Source organism: Myodes glareolus, chromosome 22 (genome assembly GCF_982192425.1).
Source record: "Myodes glareolus chromosome 22, mMyoGla1.1, whole genome shotgun sequence".
Lineage (NCBI taxonomy): Eukaryota > Metazoa > Chordata > Mammalia > Rodentia > Cricetidae > Myodes > Myodes glareolus.
In genome coordinates this window covers 6,851,149-6,876,940 of record NC_142047.1, presented here as the reverse complement: position 1 = coordinate 6,876,940, position 25,792 = coordinate 6,851,149, and the positions used below count along the sequence as shown (strand labels likewise).

Genomic DNA, 25,792 nt, shown 5'->3' with positions numbered 1-25,792 from the left:
CTGCTCTGTTACCGATGGCCTTAGTCTCATCAGCATGTAATATAATATGGTAAAGAAAATATAATATAACACAATTTAATAACCCTATTCTTGCAGTTTGGAACTTAGGAAGTCTGAGGTCAGAGTGCTGGCATGGTGAGTTTCTGCTGAGCATCCTTCACAGCTTTGCAAAGGGACTCTCTGTAACTTCACATCTGTCTCCTGTCTTTAGTTACAAGTGTACTCATCTATCTTTGAGGTTCCTCCCTCATGATCTAATTGCCTTCCAAAGGCCACACCACTAGGTCCTTCATCTTGAGTAGGCTTCTTCTTAGACATCCTGGGGACACAGACCTTCAGTCCACTGGAGCACAAGTTATAAGCTCTGGTTGGCTGGGTATCCCTAGACTCTCCAGACCATCGATGCCTTCAACTCAGGGATTGTGATGGGCTCCTGGGTTTCCAGCCCCTCAGGCTGAAGCCTGAAAACTGAATCAAAGAAAGAATCCAAGACAACTGAGACTCCCGCTGCCGGTTCTCCACCCTTGAGTGACCTAGGATTTTGTTCTTGATGCCAATGTTCAAAACTAATAGGTTCTACATCTTATTCAGATGTGGAGTTTGTTTTTGTTTTTTGGGAAAGAGGACTCTAGATAAAGGGAAATCTGATTTCTGTTATTCCAACTTCCCTACTTTTGCTCAGGTCTAACTGCTTCTATCAGGTAATCCTCTTTCTAAATCTTAGCCTTAGGAATCATATGGGACGGCAACTTTCTTTGGTTTATACCAAAGGCCTTTGATATCCTTAGGTAGCCCCGTCTTTATCTCTTACTAACACTTCATTAAAGGGTCACCAGAGCCCAGCTGAGCACAACATCTCTTTCTTGCTCACTGATTGCCACTCCTCTACTGTGAAAGTCAAGTCAGAAGCTAAGCTCAAGCAAGAACAAAAAATATTTGTAATTTCCACATACTGAGAAATTCTGTTGAGAGGCGAACAGTGCTAAGGGGCCAAAATTAGCACCTGGCTGTGTTCCAGGATCACAGCCTGTGTCCCTGTCCAGCCGTTTCACACACCATCAGTTAAGGGAGACCATGCCAGAGAGCACCTGCAAGTGTGCCAAGCCAGCACCATTTCCAAGATCGTAATTGAAGGCGTCGCTGTGCAGGGGCTGGTTTCTCAGCCATCTTTGTTCCTAGGAGACAGTTTTTGTAATGTGATCCTAATGAAACTGTGTATATGTTGTTTTAAGTAATAAAAACCTACTTCTCAATATCTATACATTTACTAAAAAGAATTTTCTGCTTACCAAATGTGAGTAGCAAATTTTCATTTTCTGTGTGCATTTCTCAACAAAGCAAGTCTGTTCTCCAGGAAAACCACATTGTGAAGCCGTGCTAGGGGCAGAGCGTCACAGACACACTGTTGCCACTGGTGCGATGCTTATTTCTCTGTGTTAATCTTGTGTGATTTAAATGCATGCTCGGAAAGAAATGGACCCCTTTCCTGAGAAATCTATTTTCAAGACATTACTATCAGTGAAATGGAGGTGTCATTTCTCCTGAAATTAAGTATGTGGTTTCAAATAAAATGTGTTGAAAGACAAAAAAAAAATCTCATCTTCAACACTGACAGACTTCTAAGGCTCTCCAGAAAATAGGACCATTTTATTCATGGTATCTGTCCTTAATCAACTTTATAATGCATAATCGAAGTTTTATTTTTTTAACAAATTTTTTGAAGCATTTTGATAAGGTCAACAGAAAGCATGATCTTTTAACATTAGGTGATCAACGTTTTGACAATGGCAGGGCCAGCACAGCTAACGGAATAATAGCCTGCAGGGTCCAGCTAAATATGATAGACGGATGTAATCAACCTCTGCAGTGACTATTCAAAAGTAATCCCTTTAGCTTTGAACTGCAGCGCATATTTCAGCCAGGCAAAGCCCGCATGAAGAAATTCTCTGCAGAGCACACTGGTCCGGTGCAGCCTTCACACCCTGCTCTCTGGGTTTGCTGCTTCTATGCGTTTTAAATTTAAGGTAATGACTACCGTATATTCATGTGAGCACACAACAATACTTTTGATTTGTTGTGGAAAGGTTGAATCCATTACCAGGGGTCTAGTCTATAAACCCTGGCACAACCTTTACTATGAGTTATGATTTACCCTTTTCTAAGATATGACCACTAAAATGTTTTGCATGACAAAATTTTAAAAATTCATTCACTTATCTAGTCACCAAACTGCCAGAGAGTGTCTGTTCCATTTCAGTCCAAACTTACCTACAGGACAGATCTTTGAGCGCAAATTTATTCCCCACACTATGCTTTGTAAGGATTATACAGCACTGCTTTCAAACAAAGGGATAAGAAAGATGAAGGCCATTCAATGCTGTCCAGCTTGTTCTGTCACAGAATAAACTAGACGGCAGGATGAATCTTGTCTTCCCGCTGCCCACTTGAAAGAATATATAGTTTACACTGTTAGCAAAAGAAAAATGCTCATTTCTGCAGACATGGAAGAGGGTAGGCACAATGTCACACCTGAGCTCTCTATAGCTTTCCATGGGCTCCTGTTGACTATGGGTTCGGTCTTCCTGCTTTGAAGCCCTGCAGATGAAACATTTCAAATCCTACCCTAAGTCAGACCCATAGTCCAAAACCTAGACTAGGACCAAAAATGTGCCCCAGCAAAGATGGAGTCACCAGTCCTGTGGTGCTCACCTGGCTTCAAGTGGCTTCAACAGAGGATCAGAACACTTGAAGGGGAAGGATTCCCAACCGTGAATTAGCCATCACCAAGATTTCTTTCTTAACACAGACAGCATGGAACATCTTTGTATTCCACTAGAGCTGGAATAGAATATTAGTAACATATGTAGCTATTCTCCAAGAATCTTCACAGACAATATTCCAGAATAAACACCATCTTCCTTCAGCAGAGGGAAATGGATCAATCCCAAATGACTGAAACCAAACTTGACAACTCCAAAGGAGACTTCTGTAGTCTACCTCACGGTTTCATTCACCACACTAAAAAGAATGATGAATCTAAGACACTAGAGCAAAAACCATGGACAGGAGATGTAGCTCAGTCGGTAGAGTGCTTGCCTAGAATATGCAAAGTCCTGGATTCAGTTCCTAGCACCGTATAAACTCATCCATTGTGGTGGTACATGTCTGCAATCCCAGTACTCAGGAGGTCAAGGTAGGAAATCAGAAATGTAAGGCTATCTTTGACTACAAAGCAAATTTGAGAATAGTCCTAGATTAGAACTAAAATTGAGTGCTTTGGCAGTGATGGAGTCAAGTCCCCAGTTCTGTGGAGCTCACCTTGCTTGAAACCCTGTCTAAAGATACTAGGGTATTTCCATGTTTTCAGTGGAAACATTTAACTGAAAAGTCATAAGGGGCTCTTATCTAAACCAAAGCAGCCAGGCATAGTGGTACACACCTTTAATCCCAGCCCTAGGGAGACAGAGGCAGGCAGATCTCTGAATTAAAGGCCAGCCTAGAATACGTAAGAGAGTTCAAGGGGTGCAGCCAGGGGTACACAATGAGACACTGTCTCAAAGAGAATAGTGGGGCATTATTATGAGAAAGGCTGTGCTCCTCCCATAGCAAGCCTAGACGCACAGTGGCGTAAGACTACGGGCACGCATTTCTCCCTTGCAGTGAACACTCTTCACATATGGCGGAGCAGCATGGGCACTTGGAGGTGCTGATTTTCTGACTTATTGCTCTCCATGCCCCACCCGCTTCTGGGGCAAGGTTTCTCAACTTTATTGAAAGGATCATCTCTAAGGATAGGGCTTGCCTGTCATGTGTGTCGCTGGACCCTGAAGAAAACACATCAGGTCTTCTTTTTGCTAAATTCCAGTAGTACTTCCTCCTATCAGTTACAACAAGAAAAACATCTCCAGAAATTTCCAAATGTCCTATAGGTGAACAAAGCTACCCCTCCTACAGTTGAGAACTATTGCATCAAAGTCTTGTCCATCCTTGGAAGACAGAATCTGAATGACAAAGTGAGTATTTCACATTTCAGACTGAGGAAAAGGTGGGCTGAGTGCCACATGGTGTGTCTTCAATCCCAGGGCTTGGGAGGCAGAGATACCAGAGGCTCGCTATGAGTTCAAGGCCAGTCCTAAGACAGCTAAGGCTACGTCATTTAAACAAACAAGCCATGAATGAATGAATAAATGAATGAGACTGAGGAAAGGGAGAAAGGCAAAAAGAAGCCATGCCCAATGACTAACACTGGTCTTGTGTGCAGTACATATAACTTTCTATGCATATCTGTTCCTGGGAACCTAGAGACATAAACTCTGTAAAATAGCAAATACACAGATAGAAAGATCTACTAGAAAGCAAAGCATTGTGATCTGAGTGTGAAGTCTGAGCACTTTTTCCTATGGCTTAGCTGTGCTGTTTAGAAAGTTCATGAAGTCTTTAGGAGGAGGAGCCTTGCTGAGGGGAGGGAGTGAATCACTAAGAGTGGGCCTTAAGGTTTTTTTAGCCCAGTCCCACTTCCTGTCTCCTCTGCTTCGTGACTACAGTCACCTCCCCTTCCTGGCTTTACCCATGGCAAACTGCAGCCTTTCTTAAACTGTCAGCCAAAGGAAGCCCAAAAGTTGCTGCTAAACAGGTGTTGGATCATGTACCAAATAGCCCACTACATGAAAAGCAGAAGCGATGGCGGGAGTTGTGCTTTGTGTGCACAAGAATGAGAAGATGTAGGGAAGGAGCGCCAGCAGCTCCTCTGCAGTGCCAGGAGGGAAGAGCGAGCACAGCACACATACAGGCGCCAGCAGCTCCTCTGCAGTGCCAGGAGGGAAGAGCGAGCACAGCACACATACAGGTGTCACTCCCGCAGCACAGTCTGTAGAACGTCCTTCCTAGCGTTGTTCATTTCCAATATGGAACTGGAAAATAAGTCACTGGATGAGAATGAATATTCAAGTGGAAGGCTGAGAAAATGCAGGAGCTAAAAGGTCATTTAATAGGAACAAAGACGAAACAAACTAAGAGTGTTTAAAGGAAAGTACGAATAGTGCTTCTACTGGTTGTGTCCATAAACCTAACACAAAGAGCGAAGTGGTCAGAAGCTTTAGGGATTCCCACCCAAAGTGGGATAGTTCACACTGAGAACAAACATGCTACTTAGAGTTGGAGAGCACTGAGCATGAATGGTTGGTTGTATAACCTGGCAAGGGGGTTAGAATGAGAAGAGAAAGGACAAATGATCTACAGGAATGCAGTCAACATAGATCTGTATCCATCTCCAGAGCCAGTAGCAAGAAAAGGGGACTAAAAGGGCTTCCGGACTCTCCAAACAGAAACATGAAAGGAATTTCAGGAAATGGGGTGATAGTGTGTTGTTAATAGTATATCAAGTTTTGTATTTCCCACATGCAGATATAGAACACAGGAAGTGAAGTCATCTGAAAACTGTCACCGGCAAGGATGGACTCAAGTCAAAAGCAAAAGAGAGAATGTGAAAGTTACATAGCAGGTTGATATAAGCAGACAGACATACAGACAGACTTGTCACATTTGACTTCATTATTTGGGTAATTTATACTATATCTAAATTAGCGTGGTTTCTGAGCACCATTTTAACAGTCCATCTTACCAGCAGCAGTGCCTGCCCAGTGTTATTTTAATCACATCACAGAATTCTGTAAGTTAAAATTTCAGGCAGGATTTGGATAGATAGCAGTTAGGCAACTTACGTCATACTTAGATGACAAATGAGGTCGTTGGGAAGGTCAAAGACGGGCTTGCTCACACACTGGAGCATTGGGGCCAGCAGGGAGCTTGCAGGCCTCTTCTGAGATAGGCTTGGAAGTCATGGACATGGTGACTTCTGCGCTTCTGAGCTAGCCTTGGAAGTCATGTGTATGGCCACCTCTAATGTGACTGTTGATTTTTAAATCCTGAAGGGTAGTTCAAGAGAAGAAAAAGAGACTGAATTTCTTGGTGGGAGACTGAAAAGGTCATGCTACAGGAATGTGAAATGGGAGATATGGTTGAGGCCGTCTTTGGACCACCCAACCTGCCTTAGGGATACATACGTGCACCTTTAGTATTTAAGTGCTAAAGACTGCAGTCCCTGAAAAGACATTTGCAATGATTGACTAGTCTGACTCCATCTTAAGATTAGAAGCTATCTTGTTAAAAGTTAAAAATAAGTTTCTTCCTGTTTTCTGTAAAACCTGGGATTGGCCAGGTCTTGGCCCATTTTCCGGAACCTAACATGCTCCGTACCCTGTAGCCTGATTTACACCCTGGTAAGATGCTCTGCCAAACAATTTTGAAATGTGTTGCCAAGTTCCTACATAAACAAAATCCCTTAGAAGCTCCCTGGCCTTGCCGGGTGGTGGTGGAGCACGCCTTTAATCCCAGGCAGAAGCAGGCGGATGGATCTCTGTGAGTTCAAGCCCAGTCTGGGCTACAAGAGCTAGTTCCAAGACAGGTTCCAAAGCTACAGAGAAACCCTGTCTCGAAAAACAAAAAACAAAAAACAAAAAGAAAGAAAGAAAGAAAGAAAGAAAGAAAGAAAGAAAGAAAGAAAGAGAGAGAAAGAAAGAAGCTCCCTAGCCTTGCTGTTCTGTCGCTATAAAAACCTCATTTCTCCTGAAAGCGGGGCTGCTCTCTCAAACTCCGCTTTAGGGGGATAACCGTGTCTGACAGAAAATAAAACTTGCTTAATTCAACAAAAATATTTGGGTGGGTGGTTTTGACTCTCGTTCAATGGGATGAACACCAGTTCACAATAAATATAAACTATTCAAGAAAACTTTGATTTTTTTTTTCTTTTTCCTTCAGGAGAGTCTAGAAGACCCACAGAGGATAACATATGTCAATACTCAGATAATCAGGAAGAAATAAGAAGGTACCAAACAAATAAAAACTTTTTACTAAGTGCCAATTTTGTTTGGGATACTAAACGTAATCTCTTTTTTATTTTTTGTTTTACTTTGGAGTGTAAGTTTCCATCTGCATCTATGTATGTGCACCATGTGTATGCCTAATGCCCTAGGAGGCCAGAAAAAGGCATCAGATCCCCTGGAAGTGGAATATCATATAGTTGTGAGCCACCATGTGAATTCTGGGAACCAAACCCGGGTATTAAACAGTGTTCTCAGGCGCTGAACCGCCTGCCTGGTCCCCAAGCACACCCACCTCGCCTGGTCGCCTGGTCTCAGTGAGCTAACACTGGCACACTGTCCCTAAACACCCCAGACTCACTTTGAAATATTTCATACTTTAAGTACTTTTCATCTTCAAGGTATGTTTTTAAACACAGAAAGCAAAAATTTCTTTGAAAGTAAGTTGTTTTTAACTTTGTAGCACAATGCAAAAGTTAATCTTATCATTTATTTTATTTCAGATCCCCAGATAATCAATTAAATGAAGCTTAAGTGACCCAACATCAAGGCGAGAAGAGACTGAGAGCCTTAGACTTCGGCTTCATCTGAGGGGAGCGTGTGAGGAGTGATACAGAGCTATAAAGGAGTTACAGTTGCTTTTATTGAACTTTGTGCTGCAGTGACTACGGCAAGTTTAGGACGATGAAGAACAGCTCACCTGGTTAGGAAGATCAAGAGTTACTCATAAAATAAACTAAAATGTATCCTCTTACCCGCTACTACCCAAGAAGTCATGGCATCCAAGAACCAAATTTTAATTATTCCTGATTGTAAATATTTCCAAGTTAATGAAACCATTCATGCTGAATAAATATATGATAGTATTTGCTAAAATTCCAGGGAAATGTCCCAGTGCACAAAGGGTCCTAAGCAGTCCAAGGTGTGCTTGAACAATATGGCTAAGCGCTGCTCAGTTTGCTTGGTGTGTGGAAACTTGGATTAATGGCAGGTTTAGCTGATAGATCCTGACCTAGTATACACATGTACATTTGAGACAGTAAGAGAAACCCTTTGATCTCAGGAACCTTTGTTGGCATGCTTGTGACTGAACGGAGGTAGCTGAAACGGTTACCTTGGAAACATATGGACCGCTCAGGTGAATCCATCACGGTAGTACACTACCAAGAATAAAGACTGTATTCTCTTTCAGTGCGCTCAGGGTCTACTCTAGTTCTGCTTCCTTTCCTGTTTTGCAATTGCAGAGCAGAGACTAATCCTGGAAGTGGTCAGAGGTGTTCAGGTGTGCCTACTATCAGCCCAAAAAGTGGACTGGTTCAGCAACAATATGATAAAGATGATCCGATGCCCACACCAGAAAGCCTAGGGAATGCACAGGAAGGGGAACAGCTCTTGTGGCTTGTAAGTCAATTTCCGCAGCACCCAGTCCCTGGTCATGTCTTTTGGTTCTTACCCTAAAATTAGAATTAAAATGTGAGTGTGAGCCCTCCTTCAGGCCTGCCCTTACTGTCTGCCCTCCTTCAGGCCTGCCCTTGCTGTCTGCTCTCCTTCAGGCGGTTGGCACTCTCAGGACACCACAATGGAACCTGAAGAAGTGTTGAGTGCGTAACTAGCAGTCACTGACCATAGAACTGCCTGAGAAATCAGGTCTTCTTTCTCCAAAAATGTCCTACTTGCTCCTTCTAAAAGGAGCTGCTGTCCAGAAATTGACAGACAGGGTGAACCGGGACCAGGGTGGGGACAATTAACTTTAAAATCTTAAACATATAATAAGGAAGGCATTTTGAAATGATGGTGAGCCATGTGTGATAGCTTGCACCTTTAATGCCAACACTCAGGAAGTAGAAGCAGGAGAATGTCTGAGTTCAAGGCCGGCAAGATCTACAAAGAAAGTTCCCGCTAGTGCTACATAGTAAGACCCTGTCAAAAATAAGTCCAAGGTCAATCTGTTCTACACAGAAAGTTCCAGGCCAGCCCTGACTACCTGGTGTGAGACCCTCTTTCAAAACGCATAAATAACATGAATAATTGTAACAAAACGAAATTAAAAGACCAGCAACAGAGTGGGAGATGAGGTTACAACAGCAAGAAGATAGTTTTTATAAAACACAAATAATAATTTGTTTTTATAGTTTTATAATAATATGTAATTTAATAAAAAGAAAGATGAAATGAAATACAACCTAACAGAAAGAGACAACCCCAAAGAGATGATTCATAGAAGAAAGAAATAGAAATCCTAAAACCATACAGGATGGAAAGATGACTCAGCAGTTGATCACTGGCTGTTCTTCCAGAGGATGCAGATTCAACTCCCAGCACCTGCATGGCAGCTTATCCAACACCTTCACACAGACATGCATGCAGGACAAACACAAATGCACATGAAAAAAATAAAAAAGTTATTAAAAAAACTTTAAAAAAACATACAGAAAATAGTAGTCAAGCTGGTGGGATGGAACAGAACGTCACAAGGGACAGTATGGCAGGGCTCCAATAGAGTTATTATAGGTTATAGGCTATTGGATCCAACTGTCATAGGATCCAAAAATTCCACATCTATACATTCAAAAGAATTAAAAACAAAGTTAAGAGAGAGAGAAAAGAAAGGGAGAGAGGGAGGAAGGAGGGAAAAGGGAGAGGGTGAGAGAAGAGCAAAGAGGGAAGGAGGAGGTAAGAGAGGGGAGGAGACAGAGAGGGAAAGGAAGGAAAAGAGAGAAAGGAAAGAAAGAAAGAAAGAAAGAAAGAAAGGAAGGAAGGAAGGAAGGAAGGAAGGAAGGAAGGAAGGAAGGAAAGAAAGAAAGAAAGAAAAGAAAAGAAAGACAGGGCAAAAGTGATAAAATGGGAAACTCTGAAGGAGAGAAGACAAGATACTGATACCAGCCATTTGCAGCACCGTCTGGTAAAGGACTAGACCTGAGAATATATAAAGAACTTTTATAGCCCAATAATAAGAGAAAATGTAATTCAACATATAAGGGGAAACTTGAGTAGGCTTCTCAGCACAAAAAAAAAAAAAAAAAAAAAAAAAAAAAAAAAAAAAACACTCCTGTGGCAATAAACCAAGAAAAATCTGCCTGGTCACTGTTAGTCATAGGAAATGGCACATTCAGACAACAGAGAGGTGTCACTATAGGTCTGTTAAAACGGTTAAACAGCCAGTGACGCCGAGTGCTGACAGGGGTGCCTGGTGATCGGACTGCTCAAAGTGGTAGGTGCGGAAGAACGGCGCAGCTTCGTCTGAAAGTTCTTCAGCGGCACCTTACAGCCTAAGCCCCTGCCTATGACCCAGGAAGCCCACTCAAGGTATTTCCACCAAAGGAAGAAAGCACACATTGATGAAATGGTGAGGTTTTCATTACATTGCAGATCCTGCAAAATGTCTATGGACGTCAGCTGACGTAGGTATTTGACTGGTTAGCCTTCCAGAAGCCATAACATTAAAACAAGGGCAAAAAAAATGCAATATTGAATCTAATATTAAATGAAGGCATGTTCTTAAAAGGGAGCATATAACCAAGCATGTCTCCTACACAGAATCGTATGTCGTACCATACCCATCCATGCCTACATTCTCATCTCCAATCTTTCATTTGCCTGTATCTAAAGCATTCAGAGAGGAAATGAGCAAATGTCCTCTGTTACTGATACTGATACTTTCTTGCCACTTGCAGCACTGAAGGGCAGTCTCGGGCAGCAAGCCCTCCTAGCCAATGCCGGCTTCAATGTGGTTCTCCATTGGAAAAGCACTCAACTGAACCAGGGGTGGAGGAGGGTGGGGGGGTGGGGGAGGGTGGGGGTGGGGGGTATGCTTACTGGTGGGTCCTGAAGGAAAGAATAAAAGCCAGTACTCAGGAGGCAGAGGTAGGAGGATCTCTGTGGATTCAAATAAAGAATATCTCACAACAGATTATTCTGGAGAACGTGCACCCCCACAAACACTAGCAGCTGGAGGCAGGCATTAACAGATCTTCAAATGCTGCTGATAGTCTCCTTCAAAAATCCCCATATTTGACCAAAAAAAATTCTAAAATGTTCATTGCAGTATATAATTTGGAGCCACAGCAGTGAACTTTTCCTGTTTGCTTTGTATTTGAACCATGCACGATAGTTTTTATGTTTTTGTTTTTCTTTTTCTTTTTCTAAGATAGGGTCTGTCTCAGGCACTTCCCTAGGTAATAGAGAATGACCTCGAACGTCTGATCTTCCCACCTCTATATCCTGAATGCTGGGTTTAAAGACATGCAAAAACACACTCAATTTTAGCCATGCCAGGAAATCACACTCAGGACATGGTGTGCACTAAGCTAAGTCTTCCAGCTGAGCTACATCCCCAGCCCAGCCAGACATGATTTTTTTAATTGATTTTTATTGAACTCTACATTTTTCTCTGCTCCCCTCCCTGCCTCTCTCCTCCCCTTCAACCCTCTTCCAAAGTCCCCATGCTCCCAATTTACTCAGGAGATCTTGTCTTTTCTACTTCCCATGTAGAGTAGATCCATGTATGTCTCCCTTAGTGTCCTCATTGTTGTCTAAGTTCTCTGGGATTGTGTGGGTTGTAGGCTGGTTTTCTTTGCTCTATGTTTAAAAACTACCTATGAGTGAGTACATGATACATGTGATAATTGTCTTTCTGGGTCTGGGTTATCTCACTCAAAATGATGTTTATTAGACCATCCATTTGCCCGCAAATTTTAAGATGATGTTATTTTTTCTGCTGTGTAGTACTCCATTGTGTAAATGTACCACATTTTCCTTACCCATTCTTCCATTGAGGGGCATTTAGGTTATTTCCAGGTTCTGGCTATGACAAACAATGTTGCTATGAACATAGTTGAGCACATGTCCTTGTGTGGTACAATTGAGCATACTTGAGTTCCTTGTATGTTTTGGAGATCAGACCTCTGTGTGATATGGGCTTAGTGAAGATCTTTTCCCATTCTGTAGGCTGTCGTTTTGGCCAGACATGATTTTTATAGCATCAAGCATCAATCCTTTAGAAAATATTGGTCCAAAAAAGTTAAGCAGCTCTTTCAAATGTTGACCAACTTCTTTATACAATGTTTTAATTGCATTCAATAATATCACTTCAACCCTCATCAGAAAGTATTTTGAAGCTTGCAAGCTCAAGATGAAAGAAACATGTTTCTAAAAATATGGTTTTTTTTTCATTTGAAAACTCAAATTATTACTAGCAAAAAAAAGGTATCAACTGATTTTCTTGAAGTGACACACTCACTTTGTTCATTTTGAAGAAAGTGTCTGCCACACACATCCTGGTAGTCACTCTTGGAGGTAAAATGGGGGGAAAGGGGAACAGTGAAGTCTACAGCCTAGCCTCACAATGCAGAGGGGCTCTGTGCAGACTCCCCACTTGTCACACAGCACGCACTGTGAAGTGGATTCAAGGGTTGAGATTCAGTAAAGAACCATGCATTCTTCAGCTTTCCTTGTAACTGGTTTCTTTATCTTAAGCTCAGGGAGAGGAAGATGTTTTGCCTACAGCCTGGAAGGCAGCTGTTGCTCACAGCTGCACTCCCAGCAGTCTAATGTAACTGCCCTGATTAGAGCAGTCGGCCCAGTTTCCCCATCACTGGTACAGGTATAACATGGTAATTAAACTAGCGATATTTTCATACAGATATAAAAATAAGCTTAATCCCTCCAATTGCCTGGAAGTTCCTTTCAGACGCCTAGAGGTCTGTAGGACACATCTTGAAAACCTCTAGAATACATAATTATTATTAATATGTTTATTATGAGTTGTGGATTTTTGCTATAGTTTCCTATTTCTTTCTTTTTTTATGAAGTACTGGTATGTTTTATTATTTCCAAAACTTCTAATGCAAAGGCCATGGAATTGGTTTTAGTCCAAGTATGTATGTTATAGACATGCCTAAAGAAATGGGAAATGACACACAAGTTCTCATTACAATATTTTAATTAGATTCAGAGTTTAGAAGCATCCCCAGTGTCCACTGAGGGAAGATAGGCTAACTAAGCAGTAGTAGTTTTACACACTAGAGTGCTACACAACAATATACAAAAATGGGGGGACAGGACAAAGAGAAAGAGAATCAAGAAGAGAGTGATGAAGATGATCTTCCAAAATTACGAGTGTGCACAGTCTGTGCGGTTCATTCTCCGGGATACATGGTTCACATGAGGAGTGTGCACACAGTCTGTGTTGTTCATTTTCCAGGATACACGGTTTATGTGATGGGTGTTCATACAGTCTGTGCTGTTCAATGCTTTGTGTCTCTTTAAAGCTCATAAGTTTGATCATCACTATGATATTTGTGGGGCCTTTACTAAGTGACAATGACAGAAAGACCATGTCCTCCTGGGTAGGATTAATGTCTTCCAAAAGAGGCCCCAGACATAACCCTATTTTCTCTCTGCTTCTCATCATTCAAGAACAGAACCATAGGACCCCCATCTTGGAAGCCAAGGAACCAGGCTTCACTAGTCAGAACCTGCATTTAGGACTCCAGCCCCAGAGCTATGGGAAATATATTGCCTTCAATAGTGCAGTCTCAGTTACTTTAAGTAGGGCCTGAGGGACGGCTTGGAGGGTCAGAGAGTGTACTGCTCTTCCAGAGGTCTTGAGTTGGTTCCCAGCACCCAGATCATATGGCCCCAACCTGTAGCTCCAACTCATGGAGATCCCTGGGCTCTCTTTTCTGGCCTATGCAGACACCTGCACACATGCACATAAACACAGACTTAGAAGCAGCACACAGGAACTGACACTGCATGTTCTCCTTCAGTGGAATACAGGCTGAGAAATTTGCAGTGGAGTCCCGGATGTGGGTATCAGCCTCCTTCAGGCTGCTCTGATGCTCACACTGAGCTGTCAGACTCTTCTCCACTCATGGTGAGTTTCTGAAGCAGGCTGTCAACAGAGTTCTCAGTGCTGGGGCCCTTTGTTGGATGTTGAACAGTGGCAGAGTGGGTGTTGAGACTGTATGGAGTGCTAGGTGTACACACCCCAGCAGGCAGTATTTGTGCTAAAAACACCAAACTGCTCAAATCCTTTCCAAACTACCGCATGAACTTTTGAAAATGGTTTTATGTTATGTTTTATTTACTGGGGACAGAGGGTGAGTACCACAGCATTTGTGTGGAAAACTTTTAGGAGCCTGTTCTCTCTTTCTCCTTTGCGGATCCCAGCAACTGGATTCAGGTTAGACTTGATGGCACCTACCTCTCCCCCGAGTCATCTCGTTAGCCTCCAAATGCATTTTTTACTGTGATCAGTTGTTTTGCTTTATTTCCCTGAAAGCAAGTTTGCTCTTAAAATCTAGATGATGAAGGGAAACTTTCACTCTCTCTAAATCTAGTCCTCAGAATGGTTTTTATAACATTTTCGTCTTTACAGTTTAAACTCATTTGGATTCTCTTCCGATGCATGTCTATACATAAAGATGAAAAGTGTAAAGCTATTTTATTAGAAATATTGATTTTAAATTTAAAACTGCTGAGAATAAATTGCTTGTTTAAGAAGAGCCAGAGGGGAAACAGTGAACAAGGGTGTTCTATGTAAATACGCACCGTTAGGGCGTGCCGTTCCGCCTATCATTTCTATGAAGAGATAGTGTGCCTGAATTCATGTCTCAGTACCTCAGCGGCAAAGTAAAAAAGGAGATCCAGGGCAGAGTGTAGCACAAACGATGCCTGCCAGCCCCTTGTGTCTGTGCGCATGCGTCATCCCTCACACTCATTCACTTCCCCCTTCACCGCTAAGTCTGCTGGCAAAGAAATATTTTGTCACAACACAGCAAAAAAACTTTTTCAAAGAACCTAACGACTATATATTCTGAAGAAAGCAAATAGGGGCTTTAAGTTAGGTCCAAGCAGCCATGAGTTGCTCAACACCAAAAGAACACCAAACAGTGGCAGCAAGGAGTCTCCAGGAAGTTCCCAAAGGGCTTTCTTCTGGGGGCGGCCTGTGCTTTCTACTACGGTATTCAATAGAGAGATAACATCTTACTCTAGAAGATGTCCTCGGACTCCTAGGATGTAGGGATGGGCTAGGACCCTAGAAACGCAGAGGAAAGGACTTTCAATGACAGGCTAACCCTCACCCTAGTGCATACGCCAATCTGGAAGCTTCCTGGAAGTGTTAGGAAAATACAAGTTGATCATGACCAAAATAGACCCCATTGTCTAAAGCAAGTTTTTCCACAATAAACACATGAAGCAGGCTGGGGATTTGGCTCGGTGGTAAAGTGCTTGACTTAAATGTGTAAAATGATGGATCTCATTCTCACACCAAAAAGAAATTAACCACATTTTTAAATCAACTGCGTCACATCTCCATTCTCTTTAATTAGCAGTATTAGGAACCAAACTGGGAAGCAAGGATGGGGGGCTGCTTGTCCCTGTGACATGGGCACCAGTGACAGGGCTTTGCCATTTTCCCATCATGCCTTTGCATTTCACACTTTTTTTTGCCTGTTCTTACCTATCATTTCACCTGACTGTTGATAAGTGTTGAATGAGTTTGTAATGGTTATCAAGACTTTTCTAACAGAACCAAATGCTGATATTCCAAAGCAAGTCCTTGGCATCAGAAGGTGAAATGTGGTGCAGTTCGATTCTTATTTATTGGCTTCTGTCTGAGGCTGAACATACAGCTGATGAAATGCTAATGGGAATGTTAACTAAAAGAAAAAAAATTTAGGGGCTGCAGAGATGGCTCAGCGGTTAAGAGCACTGGCTGCTCTTCCAGAGGACCCAGGTTCAATTCCCAGCACCCACAAGGCAGCTCATAGCTTTCTGTAACTCCAGTTCCAAGGGCATCTGACACCTTCACACCAATGCACATAAAATAAATTTTAAAAAAAAAAAGAAAAAAATTTTAAAATTCTCTTCTGGTTCCTTTGGGAACTAATTAAACATTAGCTTTGAAAGGGCATTAGGGACTCCCTCATTCCCACCAAGGGTCCCTTTCCTCCCTAACCCAATTTCCTATCTTTATCCCCCTTTTGGTCTACTCTATAATATAGAAGACTTTTAGGAGTCATTCAAACCAATGACACCTACCAAGCCGCCCAGGAAACCTTAAATAAACAAAGCATACCTTCAAATAAAGTCCCACATAAAATATAAGCATCACATAAAGTTAAGATATACACAGAATACTCTAGAAAAAAATTAATACAGATTTTAAATGACTTTGATTGGCTGGTTGGTTGGTTGGTTGGTTGGTTGGTTGGTTGTAGAATTTTGAGGGTTTGGGGCTTAAATTTGTTTGCTTGCTATTTACTTGTTTGTTTGTTTGTTTGTTTTTGAGACTGAGTCTCACTCTGTGGCTCTAGTCAGCATGAAAATCACTATGTGGACCAGGTTGGCCTTGAATTCAGAAAGAGCCACCTACCTGTTCTTCTCAGGTGCTGGGATTAAAGGAATGTACCGCCATGCCCAGCCCCAGTATAGGATTATTTTTATGATCTAGCCAAGACCTCAATAATGGGGTTAAAACAAACAAACAAACAAACCTGACCCTAGCATCTAGGATAAATAGTTTGGAGACTTTGGAGAAGAAAAATTTACAAATTTATCATTATTTTGTGTTATTATTATTTATCTTGATTCTAAAAATCAATAGCCAATTTAGGAGTTCTAAATAGCTTGGATAATAAAAACCCAGAAACAGATATTGGGGCTCAACCTGAAGATCAGAAAAGCAAAGCAGCCAACCACTCGAGACCTCTTATCTCTAAGAAATCCTCTGACTGAAAGAGAGCTAGTTCCTGTCTCATTCTGCCTTATATTCCTCTATAGTGCTGGGATTAAAGGTGTATGACACCACTGCCTGGCCTCTAGTGGCTTAGTTTTACCTTCTGGTCCTCTGGAAAGCTTTATTTATAAAACATAAATAAAATATCGCTATAGTTTAAGCATGGATATGCATCGTAGCCAACACTCATGTAGATATAATTAGTATTTGACAGTGAAGGTACGATGGGGAAGGATACTGAGCCCAGGAGCTCATGAATGATAAACAAATGCTTCCCTGAACGTCTACCACCAAGCTACACCCGAAGACCAAGAGCCTTAGACAGCCCACAGCGGGTCAGCTATTCCCATAGGGTGAATTTAAGTCATGTAGAATGGGACAGAGTCACCTACGAGATGATAAGACTAACGCTGGATCAAAAGCCCTACTTCCCGACTCAGGCCCCGAAGTTCGCAGACCTCATCTATTCCGCTCTACACACCCTTTATTCTAAACTGAACATGACCCCTCGGTGTTGGAAACAGACTGCTTCCTCACCATGGTCTCTCAGAGTTCAGCTTCATAGTCAGAAAAAAAAAATGGAAAGCTGCTCCAAAACTGACCAATAGAAATGCAGATGTGGTGGCTGATATTTATGATAATACATTTTGTTCTATGTTATCCTTGTTCTTTATAAACTTGTTATAAAATAGTGGTTCATTCTGCCTCAAGTCCAGTGTTGACTATATAGCTAATTGTCTATATGACCTGAGATACCATTTCTTTGCTCCTGTATTAGAACTTTTAAGTAAATCATCTCTCAAATTTCTTTTGGCTGCAGCATTTTATTACTCTGTGGAAGTCTTTTTACTGAGCCTTAGCTATGCGCTTCAAAAAATAGAGCACAATAAATCCAACATCTTTTGTTATTGCTTGCTAAATCTCTTTCCCTGGGGTCCTTCTTGCATGATGGAATTTGAAATTTTTCAGTTTATCCATGTGCTTATTATATATACTAACTCTTTAAGCTCAACTATAAAACCAAAACGCTAGCATTAAAAACAAAAAGGATCACTTTCATTTAATATTTTCACAGAACAATATTTAGCTACATAGGTATAATTAAAAGACACATTGTAGCATAAATTAGATTTCCAATAAAGTCTATGTGGAGACTGTGAAAGGGGTTGAAGGGGAAACAATGTGAGGAATGAGGTGTAGACACTGGAGTTTTAGGAGGAGAACGGGGGAAGAAGTGAAGGAAACACTGAGGAGGTAGTTTACCTTCAGACAACACAGGAACTGGACTTCAGAGGGGAATCATTAAAATAGACATGGTGGCGCTTGTATATATTCCAAGCATGTGGAGGCTGAGGCAGGAGGATCTGAGTTCAGAACCATCCTGGACAACAGAGTAAAATTACGGCCACCAAAAAAAAGAAAAAAAAAAGTCACTAAGACTGTCATTTGAAAAATACAAACTCAGAAATCGGCTTTGTGTCATTTTTCTTATCATAATACATCCTCCAGACAGTAAATGAAGACGTTTATTATATACATACAGGCTTCTCAGCTCCCTTTGCTACCTTGCGATAGAACACAGATATCATCGAATTCACTTACAGTCCTGTCCTTGACTCCTCTGCCTCCACTATGTGCACTATTTGTTGGTCTATGGTTGCTGCAAATCCCAAGACCCAAATGGCCAGCATTGCCAAGTAGATCTTCTCCACAATAGCCATTCCACTCCATTTCTTCAGGGAGTAAGATGCTGCTTTCACTCAGATTTCCTAAATTGAGATGGCCACACTCAGTAGTTCTTGTTAGGTGATACCAATGAGTATTTTATTTAAGGAAAACTATCAACTTTAGAGACTGATGACAACTCAAAATTGTGGCATATAAGAATTAGGAAATGAGTACACACCTTTAATCATAACACTCCAGAGGCAAAGGCAGGTAGATTTCTGTGAGTTTGAAGTCAGCCTGGTCTGCAGAGTGGGTTCCAGAACAGCCAGAGCTGCACAGTGAGACCCTGTCCTGAGAAAAGAAAACAAGAATTAGGAAATGTAGAAGCAGGAAAGATGGCTCTGTAGACAACATGCCTGACTGTGATGGGAGCCCCAAGTTCAGATCCCTGTCGATTCCACAGAAGCTGGAGCAGTGACCCACTCCTGAACCCCAGCCCTGGCAATCAGTCTAGCAGAAACAGTGAGCCCCAGTGAGACATCCTGCCTCAAAAAGACAAAGTGGAGAGCAAGAGAGGAAGATGGTATTGACCTCTGACCTTCTTCACATAGACATGTCCAGGCACACACACACACACACACACACACACATATCTGTGGCCTTGGAGAATTAAGAAGTGTAAGGAGTGGTGCTATGGAGAGCCTATATGGACCGAGAGTCCCACGAGAACAACAGTTGAATTTGTCTGGATGCACCAGCTTAGCTGTGAGCAAGCGAGTTGAACGGGTTTGAAAATCTCTCAGTTATCTCAGTAACAACAGCCTGTGCCTTCCGGACCCAGCAGGGCAGCTATCTGCACAGGGTGGAGTGGAACTCAGCCCCCCCGAGGAGTCTCTGTCCCCTCCAGTTCTACGTGAATTGTTACAGGCTCCTAAACTTCTGTCCCTGCAAAGGCTCGCTCTGCGTGTGTTTTGTCATCCTTACGGCGCAGTAGACAGCTTTAATACTTACCACTCTCTGGTGGCATGTGGCTCGGCTTGAGCAACCGAAGTCGAACTGATATGTGAATATCTGCACATCCCTATCGAAGGAAAGTGTGAATTAGCTAAAGGCTTGACTCATTCTCCCTCCTCGACTTCTGGGCTGCCTGTTTTAGTGACCTGGCCCCAGCCAAGTCCTGAGAGGCAGCTGACTGCCAAAGTCAGTTCACCGGGTGCTAAAGAACGTGGGGCAGACTCAGTGTTCAAGTTATTTCATTGTAAAAGCAAGTCACAAAGAGATAGGCTTCTGGGACTTACTGACGTGCCTGTCATTTGAACATCACCAGAGCTGTAAGGTTCTCGTCGTGCATGGTGACCAGTGTTCACCTCCACGGTGATGAAGGCATGCAGATGTTCCTCTCCCAGATGTGAGATTTCCCAAAAAAATATTGAACTGACCTCTTTTCCAAGCAATCCATGTGAAGTGCTTTTGGAGTAGCAGGACAGCAAATGCAATCACACAACTCCACCAGAAGAACCAAGGAGGAACGCTACCCTGCCTAGGTGCCTGCTAACTCCCCCAAAGCCTGTGGTACAGCTTAGTGGAAGAGTTTGCACACAGCCACTACACAGTCCTGGCCTTAATCTTCAACTGAAATGACACCCTCTTCAGAAAGTAAGGAAAGCAAAATCATTCATCTTCTACTTTTTCATGTTGTTTTCTTGTTTCCACTGAACTGCAGATTGACTCAAAACCTGGCATGTGCAATTGCTCTACTGCTGAGCGATTTTCCCGGCCTTCTTTTTACTTCTTTATTATATTTTAAGGTTTAATTTTTATTTTGTATGAACAGATATGTACACAGGTATGCCCACCTTTGTAAGGGTGCCCACAAAGGTCAGAGGTATGGTATTTCTGTGGAATTAGAAATATAGGCAGTTGGGAGCCATCCGGTGTGGGTACTGGGAACTGCATTTGAGTCCTAGGGGTAGTACATGCCTTTAACCAGAGAGCCATTTCTCAAGCCCTCCGTGTGTGTGTGTGTGTGTGTGTGTGTGTGTGTGTGTGTTTAATTTTAAGGCAGGTGATGAGGGATTCCCCTCTGTATGCTGTGATATGTTTTATTACCATTGGTTAATAAAGAATCTGATTTGACCTATATTCAGGCAGAGGAGAGCCCTGCAATACATCCAAGCAGAGATACAGAAAGAAAGAAGGTGGAGTCAGAGAGATATCAGCAACCACCAGAGAAGCAAGATTTGAGGTAAAAAGCCATGAGCCTGTGGTAAAATAATAATTTTTAAAAGTGGGTTAATTTAAGATGTAAGGGCTAGTTAATAATAAGTCTGAGCTAATAGACCAAATAGTTTGTAATTAATGTTAAGCCTGGTAATGTGGTAAATGACTGGTGGGAGAAATGCCGCCAGTTACAGACAAGGCCTTACTAAATACCCAACTTGATCTTGAACTCACTGCACCTTAGGCAAGTCTTGAACTACAATTCTCCTGCCTCTGTATCCCAAGTAACTAAGATTACATACTGGACCACGAGTCTCGCCCTCTCAGCTACAATAGTCTGCTTTCTGTGAGTCAAGGCTAGAAAATATTTATTCTCAGCCAGACAGTGGTGGCGCATGCCTTTAATCCCAGCACTTGGGAGGCAGAGACAGGCAGATCTCTGTGAGTTTGAGGCCTGCTTGGTCTACAGAGTGAGTTACAGGACAGACTCCAAAGCTACACAGAGAAACCCTGTCTCAAAAAATCAAAATAAAGGGAGAAAAAAGGAAAATATCTATTCTCATGTAAAGGATAAAGAATTGAGTATTTTTCTCTTTTTAGCTAAGAATATTTGCTACAAATGTGAGTAGTCTTTGAGCTAATACATCAAAAAAATGCATTGATTGAAATGGGACATATGTGCTAAATTAAAAGGCAAACTATCTTTCCTTCTCAAGTTCAGGGCCAACCTTAAAAAATCACTGGGGGTCTGTCGGTTACTTTTATTTAAAGTTTGATGACTTCAACAAATAGTCAGAGTTGAACAAAGCCAGCTCCAAAGAAAGAAATATATTTCTCAGTGGCTATGACCTCAGTACTGGAAAGGATGATGCAGAATCTTGTATTCATGACCAGCCAGGGATACATATAGAGAACTTGTGTCCAAAAGAGAAAGAGAAAGAAAAGTTCTCCCAGTGCCTGTGGTGCATGCTGGAGGACTGCAGGTCCAGAGGGCTTTTCCGCACGGCCGCTCTACCTCCTTAGACTGTAGGCACACATGCTTCCTTCAGTTGTTCTTCCTGTGCAGGTATCAAAATTAAGGTGTGTTTATTCATTCTCATCATCTTCCAAAATACTTGAAATCCAATAAAAGTCAATGGACAAAGTTGAAATGTTTCCCTCACTAATATAACCATTCGGACTACTTGAAATGCAAGAACAGTTGATAAATGTGGTTGAGGCTTCCTTCACTAATATAATAGTGGGTGGAAAAAAAGCATCACTAAACAAGAAAAACAATGCCACCCCTGATCCAAACATCCAGCCGGAGAATTCTCTAACCTGCAATTTCTTCCATACTGCACTTTCAAAGTCAGATTCCGTTTAAAGTCACAAAGCAAAAGGTGGCCAGGGAAAAGCCCTCTGTTCGCTTCTTTCATGTGATGGGATTGTGATTTGAACAATTTCACGTGCATCATCAGCTCCTGTTTTCCTGATCTCAAAACCCAGTTCCTCCCCCAGAGAACCAATCTTCTGCAACCTGGAGTCTCAGCTGGTCTCGGGAGCTTGCTCCTGCAGCTTGGGTGCCTCCCCAACCAGCTCCAGCTAGCCACTCCTTACATTTCAGCTATACAACCAGCTCCAGCTAGCCACTCCTTACATCTCAGCTATATAACCAGCCAGCCAGTATTCATATTTTAGCACAGTGCCCCTGAAGCTAAACTGCGGTAATCCATTTCACATTTTTCTGTATGCACTAGAACCACTTAGTAGAATGGGGAAGGTGAATTATTTTATTTTCAATTTCCTCAAGAAATAGAAGATAAATTTATGCCTAAAACACTAGTAAAATTCTACAATTTAAATCACTGCTGCAAAAACGAGATTGTCAAAGCTAGAAATGATCCTCTCAGCCTGCTGAGCCATTGTTTTCTTAGGAGGCACATGTGCCTGTTTGAGGTCTTTCTTAGGTAATACATGAATATTGCCAAAAATAAATATGCATTGATAGTCTTAATAAAAGTGTGTTTAATTATTAATCTCTAAATTTTGTAGATGAAATAATTGAGAGAAATAAGATTACTTTCCCATGTTCTCAAAACAATGGAAAATAAAGATCAGCATCTGGAACACTTCATTGTTCAAAGTTCTACCCACCTTCTTTCAGCATGACAAGAAACGAGCTACTCTTTATTTAGTACAAAAAAAAATGTACTTATTTCTGGGCATGGTGGCGCATGCCTTTAATCCTAGCGCTCAGGAGGCAGAGGCAGGAGGATCTCTGTGAGTTTGATGCCAGCCTGGTCTACAAAGCAAGTTCCAGGACAGCCAGGATTTAATACAGAGAAATTCTGTCTCAAAAAACAAAAAATAAAATAACAACCCACAAAGAGGTCCCTGAAACTTCATATGAGTTGGAAGTTTGCAGATCCGACCTTTCCGGCCGTTGACTTCAAGTCCGCAAGCTCCCAAAGGCTGCATGCCGTGTCCTCTGTGGCACGCCGTCACTGGTGTGCTAGAGTCAGAAAGTAATAGTGCAGAATTTTTGTTTGTTTGTTTTTCGAGACAGGGTTTCTCTGTAGTTTTGGAGCCTGTCCTGGAACTAGCTCTGTAGACCAGGCTGGCCTCAAATTTATAGAGATCCTCCTGCCTCTGTCTCCCAAGTGCTGGGATTAAAGGTGTGCACCACCACTGCCCAGCTTAGAATTATTTTTTAAAAGCAAGTTGTAGGGCTGGAGAGATGGCTCAGTGGTTAAGAGCATTGCCTGCTCTTCCAAAGGTCCTGAGTTCAATTCCCAGCAACCACATGGTGACTCACAACCATCTGTAATGAGGTCTGGTGCCCTCTTCTGGCCTGCAGACATACACACAGACAGAATATTGTATACATAATAAATAAATAAATATTTAAAAAAATAAATAAAAGCACTAGGCAATAACATGGCAAACATTTGAAGAAATATGGTGGGAGAAAAAAGCTGTGTACTTTTACCTAAACCTCAGGTGAGGTAGAAAGAAAGAAAAATATACAACGGTTGCCGCCCTCACTTATCTAATAAAAGAAAGAACTCCCCATTTATCCAGAAATAGACGTAACTCATGTCTGTGCAGGTCAGAAACCAAACCTCCTACAGTGAATTCCGTTTTCCTTAAGCGTTTCTTACAGGGGTCTATTTCCAAAACCAGGTACAGGAGAACCAAATAGCCTGTTGTTAGAAAAACAAAACGAAAAATAGCGTTTATAATTTTCTCAAATTGTTAGGCTTCCATTGTTTGTTTTTGTTTGGTCTTGTGTGTTTTTTGAATTCTCTAAAGATAGAATCTCACTAGGTATCCCAGGTTGACCGATCTCAAACTCAGAATAAACCGAGATTAGCTGATGATTAACTTTAAGTCTTCCTTTCCCATCATGAATTCAAAAGCAAAATACTTTTGTAAGATTTTAGACAATTCTGAAGCCATTTCTGACAATTCCAAACCCTCTCAGCCTCTGTGCCTCAGTGCTTCCCCTCCTCCCCTGGGAACAAAGGACCTAACAGCTACACATGCACGTACTCAGTTCCTGAACAATTACCCATACACATATGTTTTGACTCAGTACCCTGGGAAACGGGGTCAAAATGACCTCTTACCTCATCTGATCTGACAATAGTTCTCCAGTCAATTATTGGTATTAGCCCTTTTCGAACAAGCCAATCATAACGGTCAAGGAACAACCCCTCTTGTTTCTATGGGGCCTTCTCCTTTAAAAGTAGACTGTACCAGCTAGTCGGGGTCTCTCAGCTTCCCGAATGCTGAGGGACCCTGTCATGACAGAATTAATAAAATCCTCATGCTTTTGCATCAGCTGTGGTGTATGAGGTGGTCTCTGGGGGCGACTCCTTCTCGGTTTGGACACTAGAGTCCAACACTTTCTTGGCAACAAGGAAGAAAAATCCTGTTGGTCAGACGATCATTCTTTAAGTGGCCCAGCCTAGCAGTCAGACAACAAGCTCTTATTGAGTGACAATGTGTTGTGGACTGTATCAGCCACAGATAAATTCAAGGGGTCAGGCTTCTCTAATGAAGTTCATCCTCCAGTTCAAAAAACATTTGGCAATTGGGTGTGGAAATGCCTGCCTTTGATCACACCTGGTCAGAGGGATCTGAGTTCAAGGCCGGCCTGGTCTACAGAGTGAGATCCAGGACAGCCAAGACTACACAGAGAAATTCTGTCTTGAAAGAAAGAAGGGGGGAGGAAAAAGAGGAAAGGAGAAGAAAGGAAGGAAGGGAGGGAGGAAGGGGGAGAGAAAGAGAGGGAGGGAGGAAAGGTGGGAAGGAGGGAAAGGAAGGAGGAAGGAACTAAGGGAGGGCATAAACACTGCTGTTCCGGATGTTGCCTGTGAGATTTTTAGCACCTGAAGGGCTGGTTCACTTGGAGGGGCACAGCAGACCTGACTGTCATTCTCTTGCATTAGAGTGGCTGCATAGCTCTGACCATTCTGTAATTTTCAGGCACAAGCTAGAACCAAGCTTTTTAGCTACTTAAATTTAAAGACAGAAAATGAAGATCTCTTAGGAATTACTGTGTTTGCCTTTTCCTGCCCTCTGAATTGCTAGATCAGGTTTTGGAGGAGTAAGTTAGTGGAGGTTACATCTTTTTGGACAAATGGCATACTGATTATTTTACCTCAGTCTCCAGCTACAGTTTATGGTGCGTGTTGAGAGGGTGTGTGCATGTTTGTGTGTGTGTGTTTGTGTGTGTGTGCCTTCCCATGTTAGATAAGCATTGCAAAGTGCAATGAAAGGCAGTAATGGGAGACACGGGACACAAGTAAGTTTACAGTTGGGACAGAGGACAGGTTGAGCAATGATTCCCTGAAGAAACCAGTATTGGAGTTGACAGTGGACTGACTTTAATTAAACATGTCACTAACTATCTACATTTGAATGATGTATTTGCTCATAAGCAAGTTGGAGGCCAGGAAGTGTTCAAACACTTTTTGGACTATACACCTTTGGAGGTGTTTCTGTCCATTAGATTAAAACACACTAGTGACATTGACATTTTGGGGACCTGTTAGGGAAGCAGGGTTCACAAAACAAAGTTTCAGGTGGAACAAAGAACTGATAAATCATGAGGGTCTGGTGTGACCCAGGAAGACTTCTCCCTGAGTGCCGCTTATGAAGTATGTCCACAAGCATTTTCCCAAAAACACACAGAAAGACATGCATTTCACACATCAGCCCAACAATAACAACATCGTAAGTGAAGCTACTGCTTCCTCATGAAAAGCTTATTCTGACAAGAGATCAGCCTGCT

General features: G+C 42.1%; 1 protein-coding gene and 1 long non-coding RNA gene across 2 annotated transcripts in view; both read left to right on the top strand.

Moving 5' to 3' along the window:
• Positions 1-7,754, top strand: part of Ttc29 (tetratricopeptide repeat domain 29) — a 200,306-nt gene extending 192,552 nt beyond the window's left edge. Inside the window, exons 12-13 of the mRNA XM_048450253.3 lie at positions 6,817-6,883; positions 7,382-7,754. Coding sequence (XP_048306210.1) covers positions 6,817-6,883; positions 7,382-7,412 — 98 coding nt within the window. The 3' untranslated portion in view covers positions 7,413-7,754. The remainder of the gene's footprint in view (positions 1-6,816; positions 6,884-7,381) is intronic.
• A 2,261-nt stretch (positions 7,755-10,015) lies between these two features.
• LOC125410626 (uncharacterized) overlaps positions 10,016-25,792 on the top strand; it is a 42,284-nt gene continuing 26,507 nt past the window's right edge. Inside the window, exons 1-2 of the long non-coding RNA XR_007235130.3 lie at positions 10,016-10,184; positions 20,439-20,536. This is a non-coding gene — a long non-coding RNA (uncharacterized LOC125410626). The remainder of the gene's footprint in view (positions 10,185-20,438; positions 20,537-25,792) is intronic.